Source organism: Haemorhous mexicanus, chromosome 3, assembly GCF_027477595.1.
Source record: "Haemorhous mexicanus isolate bHaeMex1 chromosome 3, bHaeMex1.pri, whole genome shotgun sequence".
NCBI classification, from domain to species: Eukaryota; Metazoa; Chordata; class Aves; order Passeriformes; family Fringillidae; genus Haemorhous; species Haemorhous mexicanus.
In genome coordinates this window covers 29,330,082-29,344,017 of record NC_082343.1, presented here as the reverse complement: position 1 = coordinate 29,344,017, position 13,936 = coordinate 29,330,082, and the positions used below count along the sequence as shown (strand labels likewise).

The following is a 13,936-nucleotide window of genomic DNA, read 5'->3' as shown; positions in this document are numbered from 1 at the left end:
TTTTGTTAATTTATTGGGTGCTGTTGTTTCAGAGGAGCATACTGCTCACAGCATACCAGCAGTCCAGTATTCTCTTTCTTTTTCTTCTTTTTCCAAAAGTTTGTAATTCCTAGCTCCTGTCTTCATGGTACGCCATTTTTAGTTCCTTTGACACAGCTCTTCCAAGTCATTACATTTTTCCCTTGAAGTAGAAGTGCCAATGCCCAGTATTATTTTACTTGCTACTTAGAAAGCCCTTAATATATTCACAGTTTAGGGGGTTATAAATATATCAGCAAACGGGTAATGCCATTAAAGGTACCTTTCTGAAGAACAGGAATTTGAAGAATAACGGACTCAACTTTCTTCCTTCACGGTTCATGAGAAGGAGAAATGGGGAGAGTGCATTATTATAAACAAATTCCTGGGTTTATGTTGGTATCTCAAATCAGTGCAGGGTGGAAAAGTTTAACAATTCAGTTACAGTTGACTTTTTCTTCACCCAAAATCTTGTTTCGTCATAGTTGTGATGAGTCTCCAGCCTCTTTCATGTTTGCTTTTCTTTCTGAGATCCATGCGGAAGAAAATTGAAGGAGGTTAGGCTACATGGTCTTTCTCTTGTACATTTTTGAACTTCTGTGGAAATGAAAATAAAACAGGACTGCACAGTGCTCTCTTTATTTACTTATCTGCCCATGTTGCTTATCTTATCTACCTTTTCTGTTCAGTGATGTTTGCTTCTGCTCTATTTGCCTGGATTTCTTTCTTACAACTTTTTCTGGTGGTTTGGGAGTTTTATTTGCTGTTATTTCCTTATTGCATTGAATTCTCTGTGAAAATCCTCTCTGACCTTTCTTCACTTCCCACTCGGGTTTCTCTGAATTTGTTGCCAACCTTTAAGAAATAAGCAAAATGCTTTGGAAATTATTTATCTACATTTAAGTGATAAAGGTTTAAGTCTCCTTTCTGCAATGTGTATGCTTCCTACCCTCTCATTCAGTTCCTCTCTCTGCAGTAGTAGACTGTGAAAGTTCTTTGGGACAAGAACCATGCCCTCCTCTTTAAACTGTGAGGCATCTAGCAACTGATTCAGGGCTTCTTATATCTGTTTCCTGTAAATATTATTTAATGAATTATCATTTAGTAAAAATATTTAATATTTAATATTATTAATTTGAATGAATACTAGTAAGCAGTACCTTTTGGGAGGGAAGGGGAAGGATACACTTAAGTTCTATTTTTGATATCATAAGAAGTGTCTCTAAATTCAGCACTTCTGTCATTTGTTATGGATTCTCATTATTATCTGCCCCAGTTGACTGAGTATAGTACATTTGCAATACACATTGCTATCGGTGATTTTTTTGCAGAAAAACTAAGAGTACATCAGTTCAGTAAGTTGCAACACAAAATCAACATTTGTCAGAAATTTTTTAGCCTTAGAGAAGGCTAAAACTTTTTTTATAACCTGCAGAACTTTTCATATTTTCTTTTTGAATCTGTTAGTATTGTATTATGAAAAATAACTCTATAGTAATACTTTGAAACAGTTGAAATACATTGCTTTATACTTTTCACTTTTATGTTGTCAGAATGAGTAAATGATCATAAATTTTGTACCATTTTATGGAGTGATATTGTTGAGACCAGTTAAGTTAACCTGTACATTTCAAAGCCTCACTGATAATTTCTGTTGCTTGGACTTTTCCTCAAGTTTGTACCTTGAGGTCTCATGTAGATGCCAGAGGATAATCAGTTGTGCTGGGCTGTCTGCTGTGAGCCATGGATCAGTTTATAAAAGGGGCCCTGTCACCCAGAGAAGAATGCAGTGTAGTGCCTGGTGTAGGCAGAGTGCTTGTGTGCTCTGTGCTACCACTGTGTGACATCAAGTGTCCCAGCAGCCAGGTAAAAATTGTTATCCTCTTGTGGTTTTGTTTCTTCAGAGAATGTGAGATGTGAGGATGGTGGAGTGCTTCCTTTTCCAGCACTAGCAGCCCAGGTTTTCACTCATTTAACACACCAGTAGAAATCTGGCAGTCCCCTGTATGCAGAATATTTCTATGTGAAAAGATCCATTAAGCAAAGGAAAAATCCTTTCAGTCCTGATTTATCAAATACAGAGAAAATACCAATATTTTCAGACTTTTATGCTATTGTACAGCTGTAAGAAAAACTTGATACTGCAGGAGTATCTGGTCTTTCTGCCTCTAGCTCTCAGTATTCAGTGAATGGATGAAAAGAAACAAATTCTAATGTAATTATAGGGTTAGCCATCTATTACTGTCATGCTACTTGAGTTTTTTTCTTTGAGAAGGAATAGAATCCTGGGGACAGAGCTCTTATCCCCACAAATCTTTCAGTATTGAATCACTCTAGGTATGGTTTGCATTTAAGTCTGATAGGTTAAAGTCTGCTAGAACCTAGAATCTGTACATTTAATGTAAGTCTCCTTGATATAACCACTTTGTCTGAAATGGCTGATACATTATAGACAGCTGCTTTTCTTGCAGTTTTACCTGCAGCAGAATAGAGAAGTTGGACTAACCCAAACGTGTATTTATTAGCACTTAAAGATTACTTCATCCCACAGCTTTTGTACTAGTCTATGAATGTTATTAAACTTCCATGTATTTCAGTATAAGCATCTGAGCATAATAGGTGGGCAAGCAGAGAAGCAGAATGGCTGAAATAACATGCTAGAACATACAGAGTCAGCAGAAGAGCTGAAATAAAGCTCAGTAAGTCTGACTTGCAGTTTTCTGCACATTCTGTGAAACTAGAATACATTCTGGTTTTAGTATTTGCTCTTTACAGTGATTATTTAATATTTTTTTTCCAGTCACTAGTCAGGACAAGCTCAGAGGTATTTACTCTGAACCACTAGTAGGTCAAGGAAAAAATGATGGTATCATCCTTTCAGCTCTAATGGCCAGATGCTGAGTCTGAGTTTGACCAGGATTCTTTCTTCAGATAAGCAGATTTGGCATCATTTTCCCTCTAGGTCTATTTGTCATTGTATTTCTTTTTCCAGAACATTCAATAATATAGATTAGAACAGATTAGATCTCTTAGCTGAAATCATGCATTTCTGTTTTACCAGTATTATACTAGAAGTAATTCAAAGTAAAAATTGTTTCTTTAAAAATAGAATGGAAATTTTTTTGGACATGCTTCCCTTTGTGATACATTTGAGTGGACAAGCAATATGTTAATTATGTTTGCTTTAAATTGACTATTACAGGAAAGGAAAGAAAATGCTGTCTCAAACCTAGGCTGTCCAATTTTTCAGTACAAATGTTCTGTTATTTTACTGCTAAGCTTTGTGTTGCTGATCGAAGCACTATCCCAAGGCTTCTGCCAAGCACCACCTTGTTTGTGTGATAGGAGGGATTTGGTTACAGTCAGGCGAGTCTGAAAAATGGTAAACTGACAGCAAATCTGGGATCATGGTTGCTAAGGCAGCTTTTGTGGTCACGTGCTTTTATTTGATGTGGTTCCTGTGTCTCTTGTGCCAAATGGTGTAATGTACTAAAGTGATGAAACTGCAAAAGAAAAAAAGTCAACTATTTACTTCAGCAACAAAAGACAAAGAGAACAGGGAAGGAGATCAAAGCCCTTAACATGCCTCTCAAAATAGGAAAAAAAAGCAAAAAGAAGGGAATTTCTTTCCACATGCTTGAGGCTACTCTTGGATATAGCCATCATGAGTAATAAACCCTTTAAATGCTCGTGTCTGTCTGCAGTGTGCTTCAGTTTCAAAATACAGCAGGTATTACAGAGAGTTAAAAAGGTAATTTTACCAGTCTTGGTAAAATAAAGGGCTGTAGTCTAAAAAGTCTAAAGTCTACTTTCCATCACTGGTACATAGATTTAACAATGCTTTAACACTGGCTACACTGATAGATAAACTCGTAATTACTTTAAACCCATATGAAAGGTCTTTCACTCAGAGGCAAGTTTTTCAATTGTTTACATTTTCAGAGTTAGATGAATCTATAAGTCCATCATTCACAATCATTGAACTTGTCTTTTCCCTGCTTTCTGTGTGTTTTGCAGAAAGAATATATTGGAGTTAGAAATGTTGAGTGCAGTCAATATTATGTACCACTTTCTTTTGGTATAAAGCTCTTTAATGCTATATCACACTGTATTCAGGACAAGTATGATTCTTACAGTTCTGAACCTCTTCACCCAAATGCACATTTTCTACTCTCTAAAAGAAAAAACGTCCGATCAAGTAAGGTATACTTTTAAGAGTATAGCTTTTCTGTCAGTGTTTGTTTCTTCGTGATATTTGTTTCACAGAAAAGCTTATGCAATTTTTGAAAATGGGTAAGAGTGGAGCACAAAAGATAAACTGTATTATGTGTGCACAGGTCCTTAGCTGTAGTAGCATAACCCTTGTTAGCACTTAACTCTTTAAACTGTGATGTAGAGGGTAATCTGAAATAACGTTCATTTTTCAGACTTAGCTCAAAGGTTTCCCAGCAATCTAGAGAAACCTGCATTTTTTCTCTTTGGGGAAAGAGGGAAGCAAAATGAATTGCAGGGAAGAGGAGGTGCTAATGAGGGAGTTTAGGGGAACTAGGCAGGCCCAAGAGCTGTAGGGACAGGGATAGGAGTAAGAGCATCTCTCTGCATGCCTATAAGTGTGCCTTCCTAAGCATTCAGTCTTCTGATGTTGAAACTTGCAAGTACCCTTCTTCTCTAATGAAGTGATGGGCAAATAACAGGTTCCTTACCCATAAATACTCAAGAAAAAATCACTGCTCTAAATTTGTGAGTTAATGCTAAGCCATTTATTGATGATTTCTTGAGAAAGACATTTTAATTAATTAAAAGTTATCAAAAAATGTGGAAGAATTTTGCATTTTGTATGTTGGCCTGAATAAATAGATCCATTGAGAGACAGAGAAGTCACTTGGAATGCACCAGTCAACAGCAAAAATGTAAACATACTCCAGCTATGCTTTCTGAACTTGTATTTCAGCATGTCACAGAACAAAACTTGTGTTAATGCAGGCTGACTGCTGCACTTGTTGAATTCAGTAGTGAGTTCCTCACAAAATGCAATTTAATTCACAGACCATGGATCAGAATCACATTGTGACTGACTCTGGAAGTCCAGGAGGACAGGACCTTGCTGCAAGGAGTCTCTGCTCTGTCTTAAAATGAGATGCATGAAGTTGGTTTGCAGAGCAAGGCTTAGAGTAAGAGCAAGCAAATAAAATTCTGAGGCCAGCAGGTCCTTGTTCCAGCATGTTTGTACAACCTTATCTCTGAGACAGGTAGATCTACCATGTATTCAATCTTCATCTGGTACTAATCCAAATGAAATAGCATCCCCTAAGACTGTTGCTTCATGAATTGTTAAAATTACAGAAAATACCAGACTGTTAGAATTCTAGCCTTTAAAAAGTTGCAGTTTATTGGGAAAAACAGTGTAAAACTCAAACACAATTCAATTGATTGTACTGAAACTAGCCTTACTCTGGCAGCTGTAGGGGAGCAATTTTCTGTGCTTCCTCATCATATCTCTTGATGCTTTTTGTTTAACTTTTTTTGTTGTCATGATAAAATGAGCATGGGGCTTTTTTGTAAGGGGTGTATAGCACTGATATTGAGAAGGAAAGCTTGATTGCACACAGAAGTGTTTAAGATCTGTGCTCCAAGAGGCCCAACTATCTGGAAAGCAGATTTGACATGCAGCAATCTTTAGCTTGTGCTGGTGAAATACTTTGCCAAATGGAATGTCCTTCATTATAAAAGGCTTCTTATAGCACTTTGTTTGGCACTTTTTCTTTTGATTGGACTGTGAGGTACCTCAAAAAGCAACCTTGAGATATTGAGCTGTATGGCGACATTCTCTTGCCCAGTTGTCTCCATTTTGCATCCTTTACAGGTCCTTCTTTGGCACTGTGGAAGTCTTTTCTTTCTTCAGTTGCAGGTTTATTATAAGTCAAATTAATTATTACATCCTCTTGCCCGGTCTCAGGGTTGTGAAGTAAAGCAAATATGTTCCTTTAACGTGACAGACATTGTAGTACAGCACAGTCAAATCAAACTTTGAGCAATAGCTTCTTTATGTGTGTAAAAATAAAAGGTAAATATCAGTTCAATGAGGCAGATGAATCTTAATTGCTAAATGTTTATAGACAGTTTTGAGATGGTCAGAGGCAAGGTCCCATGCAAGTGCAGTATTTTATTAAAATATTTAATAAGTAGATTCTCTGACCCAATAGAGGGAACAAAGACACCTGTCCACTCTTAATTTTCCCTACCCATAATTATTTCTACAGAATATAAATTACATATGCTACAGCTTTATTCTGTTTTCAGAGGATAATTATACTAGAAATTCCAGCCTCCTTTCTGTGGAGGGGCCTCTTTCTCAGAAACCACACCTTTTAGCAGTCTGTTTTTCATTTGAGAAGGGCTGGATTTCCATTTACGTCAACACATTTTTACGGGATGGCTACTTTCAAGAGATGGATACAGGTAAAATGGGAAACCCTTACTCACAAATCATAATAATTCAGTCTGGAAGAGGTACTGTAAGCTGATGATATAGGAGTGAAAGTTTTTTTTTGCATGTGTAGTCTGTTAGAGATGACTTCTAGTTTCATACCTGCTATTGTAACTCGGAGAGAAGCCAGTAACTCCTTTTGTAGTCATCTGAGCATCTTCAGTGCTATGTCCATGCTGGAAGGACTTGGTGTCACATGAGGCAAGGCAGGATGCAAAGTGGACAGTACCAGTTGCTCTCTGTATGAGATGGGAGGCTTTTTTGGATATATTTACATAATATGTAAGGAGTTTAATAAACTGGAAGTCAATGTCCTAAAGTGAGGTTCACAACCCACTTCTAACATACCAGGAGGTCAAGTTTTCCATTCTCCAATGTTACAGATCGGTGGACCCGCTATACTTGCAATTTTGTAAGAACATATTGTTTCAGAAATGTTCCAACTTTCTAATCATCTTAGTCATACTTCAGTGCTTTAAACCATCCACAAGTTGCAAAATTATATTCTTGTGTGAGTAATTTTAGTAAGGGGGTAGCAGCAGGGAAACTGAATTCTGTTAAAAAAAAAATCCCATTCAAGTCTTACTTCTGCTGGAAAAGTTTGTTTGTTTTTTATGTAGCTGTGGTGTACTCAGGGCTTTTTTTTTTTCATTGTTGCATATGCAAAATCCAGACCTGCAGAACTGTTCCATGTGGTGAACAGTCTGCTAAACCCAGACTGTTTTGCCTGAGTAGCAGATTTCCATATACCTCATTATGAGTTTGGGATTTTTTTGATTTATGTAGGCTCTGTTCCTTCAAAGGGGTGCATGACTGTAGACCTTTATACCTACCAAAGTGGTTTCTTATCAAGTACTGAGGAAAATAAAAGGCCAAATCCTGTTGGAGAGTAAGAGACTTGTTTTGCAGAGAAGAAATTTTCTTTCTAGTCAATGTAATTTGTCATGGAAACAGCATGTAAACAGGAGGCTACCCAAAGCAACTTAGCTTTTGAAGCATTTTTATGGTGTCCAAGTTGCTTCTGGATGGTTAGTGAATGATGTAATCCACAGTGTGTAATGCAAATTTTCATTTGGTAAGGGACTATAAAGAAAGATTTAGGTCAGTGCTGCTAGAAGGAAGTAGCATGGACTTTACCTAGTTGTTGCCTTATACAGCCTGATTTAAATAAGTGTTAGATCTTTCCACACCAAAGAAGCCATTATCCTGAGTAATAGCAGGTGTGCTTCAGTCTTCTGTCCTTTGATAGAGGCAAATGGTTAAGCTGCCTAAACACATCTCTGAAGTTACCTTATTTCTGTGAATTCCTACCATTCAGATGGCCTTATGTGCATGGACAGAATTAATATCTTTGTTTTTGTCATTTCCTACTGGGCATGAACAAAATCATAGAATCATAGACTATAATAATAAACCAAAGTAGATTAGCAAGAAGGAGCTTATCTGGCCAAGCCCCTCCTCAGAGCAGGGCCAGCTCATGGCCCCTGTTGTTCAGCAGAGCTTTGAGCACCTCTGAGGACATAGCACAACTGAGCCCCACTTCAGAGAAGCCTCTGACTCCACCATCTCTCTAATTTTCCATTAGATAATTGAAGGCATCGATATGTCTTCAACTTCCCTCCTCAGCATCCCCCCTCTGCAGTGTTCTCTAAAGACTGAACAAACCCATTTCTTTCAGCATCCTCCTTACATCACCATGTACCTGATAATCTTTCTGGCTCTCTGCCCCTTGATTGACAAGGTTAACATCAGTGTTCTATTGGGAAGCCCAAAACTGGAGTCGGTGACGTGATTGATATTTGCATCTGGCCATCTATGACTCCTCAGTCCTAATTATTTTGATTATTCTTAGCTGGCTTGACTGAAGTGGGTTTTGGAATAGCTAAGGACTTCAGGTCCTTTCCTCCCCTACTAACAAGGTATCTGAACTACAGTACTCCACATCTTACTGATGAGAGCTAAGAAACAGAATTGTTCACAATGAAAAAGATATTTCCTGAGAGAATGTTTTGCATTAGTGATACTCTTGATTTCAGTGGTTAATTTGCAGTGGGTCATGGTATAACCTGTTTTTGTAGATGGTATCACTGAGTACTTTTTATTATCACCACAGCATAAAATGCACTTCCTCTTGGCCATCTGACTTCAAGAATAGGGAAAGAGAACTGTGCAGAAGTAATTTTGAAATCCCAGTGGCTCTACATGTAATGTATTCTTATATTAACTTATTTTTCTAGTGCACTTGGAGGATCATCTGCCCTTCACATCCCAGCCTTTCCTGGTGGAGGTTGTCTCATCGACTATGTACCCCAAGTATGCCAGCTGCTAACAAACAAGGTAAGCTGCTGCAGACAATCAGTTTTCCTTTCCCTTATGCACTGTATTGCATTTTCACAGACATTATTCTTCTGCCAGGTGTGCAAAGCAAGGCATACTTAGGCTGAACTACACAGGGAATACCTTCTTGGTAAGAGCTGAGTACGTGAGCATGACATTGAACAGAATGACTCCTTTAGGTAAACAAGTGAGTTTGGGATCAGATCCTGGAGCAGTTTATTTCTTACTGCAGCATGTTATGATTTAGGGTAAAATGTTACTGTATTGTACAATACTGCATTGCAGTATACTGGTTTTTAGTAAATACAGATGTGTAGTTTGCATATTATTGTTCTAGTTGCAAGTTCTCATACCCCAGTCATTATTGCAGGTTTTGAGTACTTTCCGTGATTTTTCTTCTCAGATGTTTCCTCCAGATGAACTGAATCAGCAGTTTCTTTGGATGTTTATACAGTAAGAGCTACTTAAGGTTGCTTAAAAGGTTGTGTTCCAGTTAGCTTACTGTTTAAACAAAAAAGAACGATTATAGTATTTTGAAAGTTTCTCCATTATTTAGGTATAATTTTCAAAAGAAGTCCTAGGGGTCAACATTTAGAAATTTACCTATAACAGGCTTCCTATTTGTATATTATATTTACTTTCAATTGTCTAAATGAAGAGAATAATTTTATCTTTTAAAAAAAGTTTCTTCAGAATGTGTTTCCATAATTATGTTGGAATCTATCATTAGAGTTGTTTTTGTTGTGGTTTTCTGTTAAAATTACTTTCTGTTTTTAAAATCTGCAGGCACACCGGGCTGTTTTTATCCTTTCTTAAACGAAGGCACTTAAGCAAACTTATCGTATTTTTTCCTCTTCCCAGAATAACATTTCAGATCCTTCACAAAGCCTTCAAAATAATCTTAGTGTTTTATAAAAGACAATGTTTGAGTTTATAAATAGAATTTAAGTTATACAAGACAGCTCTCAGCAGTGGTTGTATCAAGACTTTTTCAGTAATTTTAGAAAAGCATTTGCCAGCCAAGGAATTCTAGTATTGCCATAGCCAAGGAACTACTATTCCTGTTCTTTTCAGAGAGGGAGAAAAGGTTCTTAAAATGCTAGCTTTTGTTCTGGAAAGCAAAGGAATTTACACAGGGAACCACATATAGAACCATACCATAAGTACTTCCAAGTCACCAGTTGTAAACCAGATGTCCTTGCAACCTGGTGACACACGCATTGCTTTTGTTATGGGTCAAACCCTGCTCACACTGTTCTCTTAAGTGATGCCATCCAAATCAACAAGAAAACATACATGGTGTGAGGAGAATTTTGCCTTAAGTCTCCAAATTTAGCATTGTTGGATTTTGTCTGTGCCAGGATGGAAGTCTTTCAAAACCCAGAGTGCCTCAGAAACTGATGCTTGCAGTTGAGTAGGTGGCTCCCTGAGTCAGCATGAAACCAGTGAAAGAGCTTAGTGTTCAGAAGATTTTGTTGGAGGTGCAGTCTTCAGAAAACACCCAAGATCAGTTGTGCAAGAAATTTAATTTTTTCTTCTCTTTTATAACCAGAATGTTATTTTGACACTTAGCTTACTGTCAGTTCAGATAACTGATTTGCCTATCACAGATTTCTACTCAAACTTCAGTAAGGCAAGGAGGAGCATTTCTTTCTTTCAGCGTTTGTCTCATGCAGTTAAACAGTGCTTCAGCCTATTGTGAAAGACTTAAGTTTCACTTAGACATTATTAAAGAGATTTCTTGACAAGATATTCTGTATGCAAGATCCAAAATTTTTTTTTAAGACGCTTTAGGATTCTTTAGGGAAATCATGCTAAATCATAAATTCTACTATGTCAAACATAGATGTTCCTTAACAAGAAATATATGACAAACTGGGCTTTGGGTTTTTTAATCTTTTTATAGCTCTGGATTTCTTTTCTTTCTTTTTAAAGGTACAATACGTTATTCAGGGATACCATAAGAGAAGAGAGTACATTGCAGCTTTCCTGAGTCACTTTGGAACGTAAGTTTTCTTGTGATGCATATTTTTCTGTAGGGGGAAACTCACTCATTTTTTGCATATGGTTTGTGGTTGTGTGGCTCCTGTCCCCTGGATAAGATGAAGTCTAGTCATTTTTCACAGAATTATGTGTACAGATTGTCTCTCTGTAGCAATACTAGAATGTACTTCAGTATTATTTCACTTCTGTGCCAGTGGCCAATCTGATTTTTCTAGAAAATAGGTGATGATGGGAAAGGGACAGTAGGGATTTTCCTTGTGCAGAAGAAGTATGTTCATTTCTGAATCAATTACTAAAGGGGTTTTACACTAACAGACAGTGACTGAGGTGGGAAAATGGGGAAGCAGGTGTGGTTCCAAGCCTTGCAAAAGCCAGAAACCCCTGCTCAATGTAAAGGCAGGGCTGGGACACCAGCTGTTCCACCAACAACCAGTATTCTGTGTCTCAGGAGAAAAGGCTCTTGGGTTATATTGCATTCCTGCAGATGAAAGGTGCTTGGCCAGGCATGATGACGCATTAGCTTCACAAATCAATTAGTCAGGGCTACTGTGGCACTGGGAAGGGTTGGCACTTTGGTTTCCTGCCCAAATTGAGCTGGAGTCCAAGCCATTAGCTAGTTGTGATGAGGGGTTTCTGCTTCCAAGGGAGCCCTTCAAATCTCAGGTCTCTCAAGTGAGGTTAGGAAAACAGATGGCTTCTAGCATGCACCAAAATTTAATACAATGATAAATAGATGACAATAACTTCAGCTGAACATATGAGTAAACAGTCAGTGCAAGTTCAATCTTTATCAAGACATTTCATTTTCTTCTGAGAAAACTCTGTTATAGAAATTGCCACATGTTCCTGTGACTATATGACATCTGCCTTGTGGTTCATGAGTTCTGATACTGCTTCAGACGGAGAATACCAGCTTCTGATGGTTGAAACTTTTAATCCATCTATCAAACAAGTATTCTATATATAATTTTTTGTTACGATCTCATGTTTTGTATTTTTATATATACTCTTCCAAATTTTCAAACTTAAACTTTTCTCAGCCTACTTGTTTACTTGCTTACCCTCCCACTCACTACAGGATTGAAAAATAATCTTAATTTGAGTAAGGTACAGGGAATTTGTGTGTCTACAGTTTTTATCAAGTTAGCACTGCAGATGTGGTAGTAGGTCTCCTTTCATTCAAAAGTGTATCTTAAACTGAAAATGGCCTTTCTTTGGGTAACAACCTCCAATACCACAGTATAATTAGGACAATTACTGAGATTAAAAGTTTAATCTAATTTACAATTAGCTAGAAAATTGTAACCGTTAATAAAAAAAGCAAATCCTGGAAGATTCTGAACAAACAAACAACAAGCCCCATATTACAAAATTTACATATTCATTCATATTTGAAGGTAAAAATTGTGCTCATTTTTTTTGTTGTGTTTTTGTTGATAGTGGTGTGGTGGAATATGATGCAGAAGGATTCACAAAGCTTACTCTGTTGCTGATGTGGAAAGATTTTTGCTTCCTTGTTCACAGTGAGTAACACTTTGCCTCAGGCATAAATGTCTATCCTCTGAAGATACAAGTTCAAAAGGGAAAATGTACAATTACAGGAAACAATTTAAAAGTTTTAGCTATTTTTATCCAGTGCTTAATCTATTTTTGATGTGACTTAGAAAGCACAAAATCTCAATTGTATCTAGAGAAGGAGAGAGGATGCACACCAATAGTGAAACATTGGCTTTACAGAATGCCAAAAGGGTCTTGGGAAGGTTTTCTGGTAATCTGACTCAAGATTGAGTTCACTGTTGTAACTTATCTTTTCAAAAGTGTGATGAGGACTCAATCCAGGAATACCTAAAATCATCTGTACCTGTCAGGAATTAGTGCATTGATAACAACTGTAAAGACACTTTATGTAGAGAAAATATATCACATAAGAAATAACAGCAAATTGTCATTAGGATCCAAAACTTATTCCTAGACTGAAACTGTGTAAGCAAAAATGTCCTAACAACGTAGCTAAGTTTGCTGTTGTTTAAAATTTTTAAATAAAGATTGTATTGCCATCAAAACCACATTCTTAATTTAAATATATAGGAATTACTCCATGTGGAAATTATTAAATGGGGCTTTGATACTGCCTTTTATATATTACCTGAAGTTTCAATTTCTGTTTTTCCTTATGGTAAGGTGAAATTCACAGATATCAAATATACTTTGATCTGGGGAAATTCAGTCATGTAACTCTTTAGATTTGATTGTTATGCTTCTTATTTATGTTTAAAATTATTGCACTGTGATGTGGGCACCTGCAGCATTGGTGTTTGATAGCATTCTAGCACTGGAGTCTTTCATATTACGTAATTTTTTATTGTGGGCTAGCTTTTCATGTGGAAGACTCCTGCTGTCTTGATGATGTCATAGAAATTTGTCCCAGAGTTTTTAATGCAGGAAGTCAGGATTGCTGTTGTTCAGAGAAGTCCTTTACCCTGTGTTGTGCTGCAGATCATAAAAAATGGTCTCACTTATCCCTTTCCTTCTAGGCCCTAAGATTACCTTGCCACACACCAATGAACTTAAGAATCATTAATGATCTTTGAAAACTCAAACCTAAAATTAAATCTCTTCCATCCTGTTATTATAGTTTGTGTTGGGGGAAAAAATAGAATTGAAGTGGTATCTTTGTGAAAATTATCCTCATTAAGTCTTTACTTTCAATTACAATGGAGAGCTGATCACTGGACAGTTGTCTTCTATGAGACGACACTTCTTTATGTACAGCCTTCCTGAAGATTTCCCACCTTTCTTACTTCCCAGCGTATTTGGGTTAATTTAATCAATGTTAAAATTCCTGTGGATTTGATTTGTGCTGTGAGGTAATATACCTTACTACATGTTGAATCACTTAGATTTCAGGGGAATCAAAATTCAAATTTCTGCTAAATAACAGAGCAAGTTTTAACTGTGTAATATTCATGGTATTAAATTAAACTGGCCTGAAAGCTACAATTATAACTGAATAGTTTATCACTATGTATTAACCCTGTGGCCTTAGAAATCATACAGTGCTTAGCTGTGTGAGCCATTGCATCACTCACT

General features: G+C 36.9%; 1 protein-coding gene across 2 annotated transcripts in view; it reads left to right on the top strand.

The window, feature by feature from the left end:
• BABAM2 (BRISC and BRCA1 A complex member 2) overlaps positions 1-13,936 on the top strand; it is a 160,965-nt gene that overhangs the window by 114,284 nt on the left and 32,745 nt on the right. For both annotated transcript variants that reach the window (XM_059841228.1, XM_059841230.1), the window contains 3 exons: positions 8,743-8,842; positions 10,778-10,848; positions 12,287-12,369. In XM_059841228.1, coding sequence (XP_059697211.1) covers positions 8,743-8,842; positions 10,778-10,848; positions 12,287-12,369 — 254 coding nt within the window. The remainder of the gene's footprint in view (positions 1-8,742; positions 8,843-10,777; positions 10,849-12,286; positions 12,370-13,936) is intronic.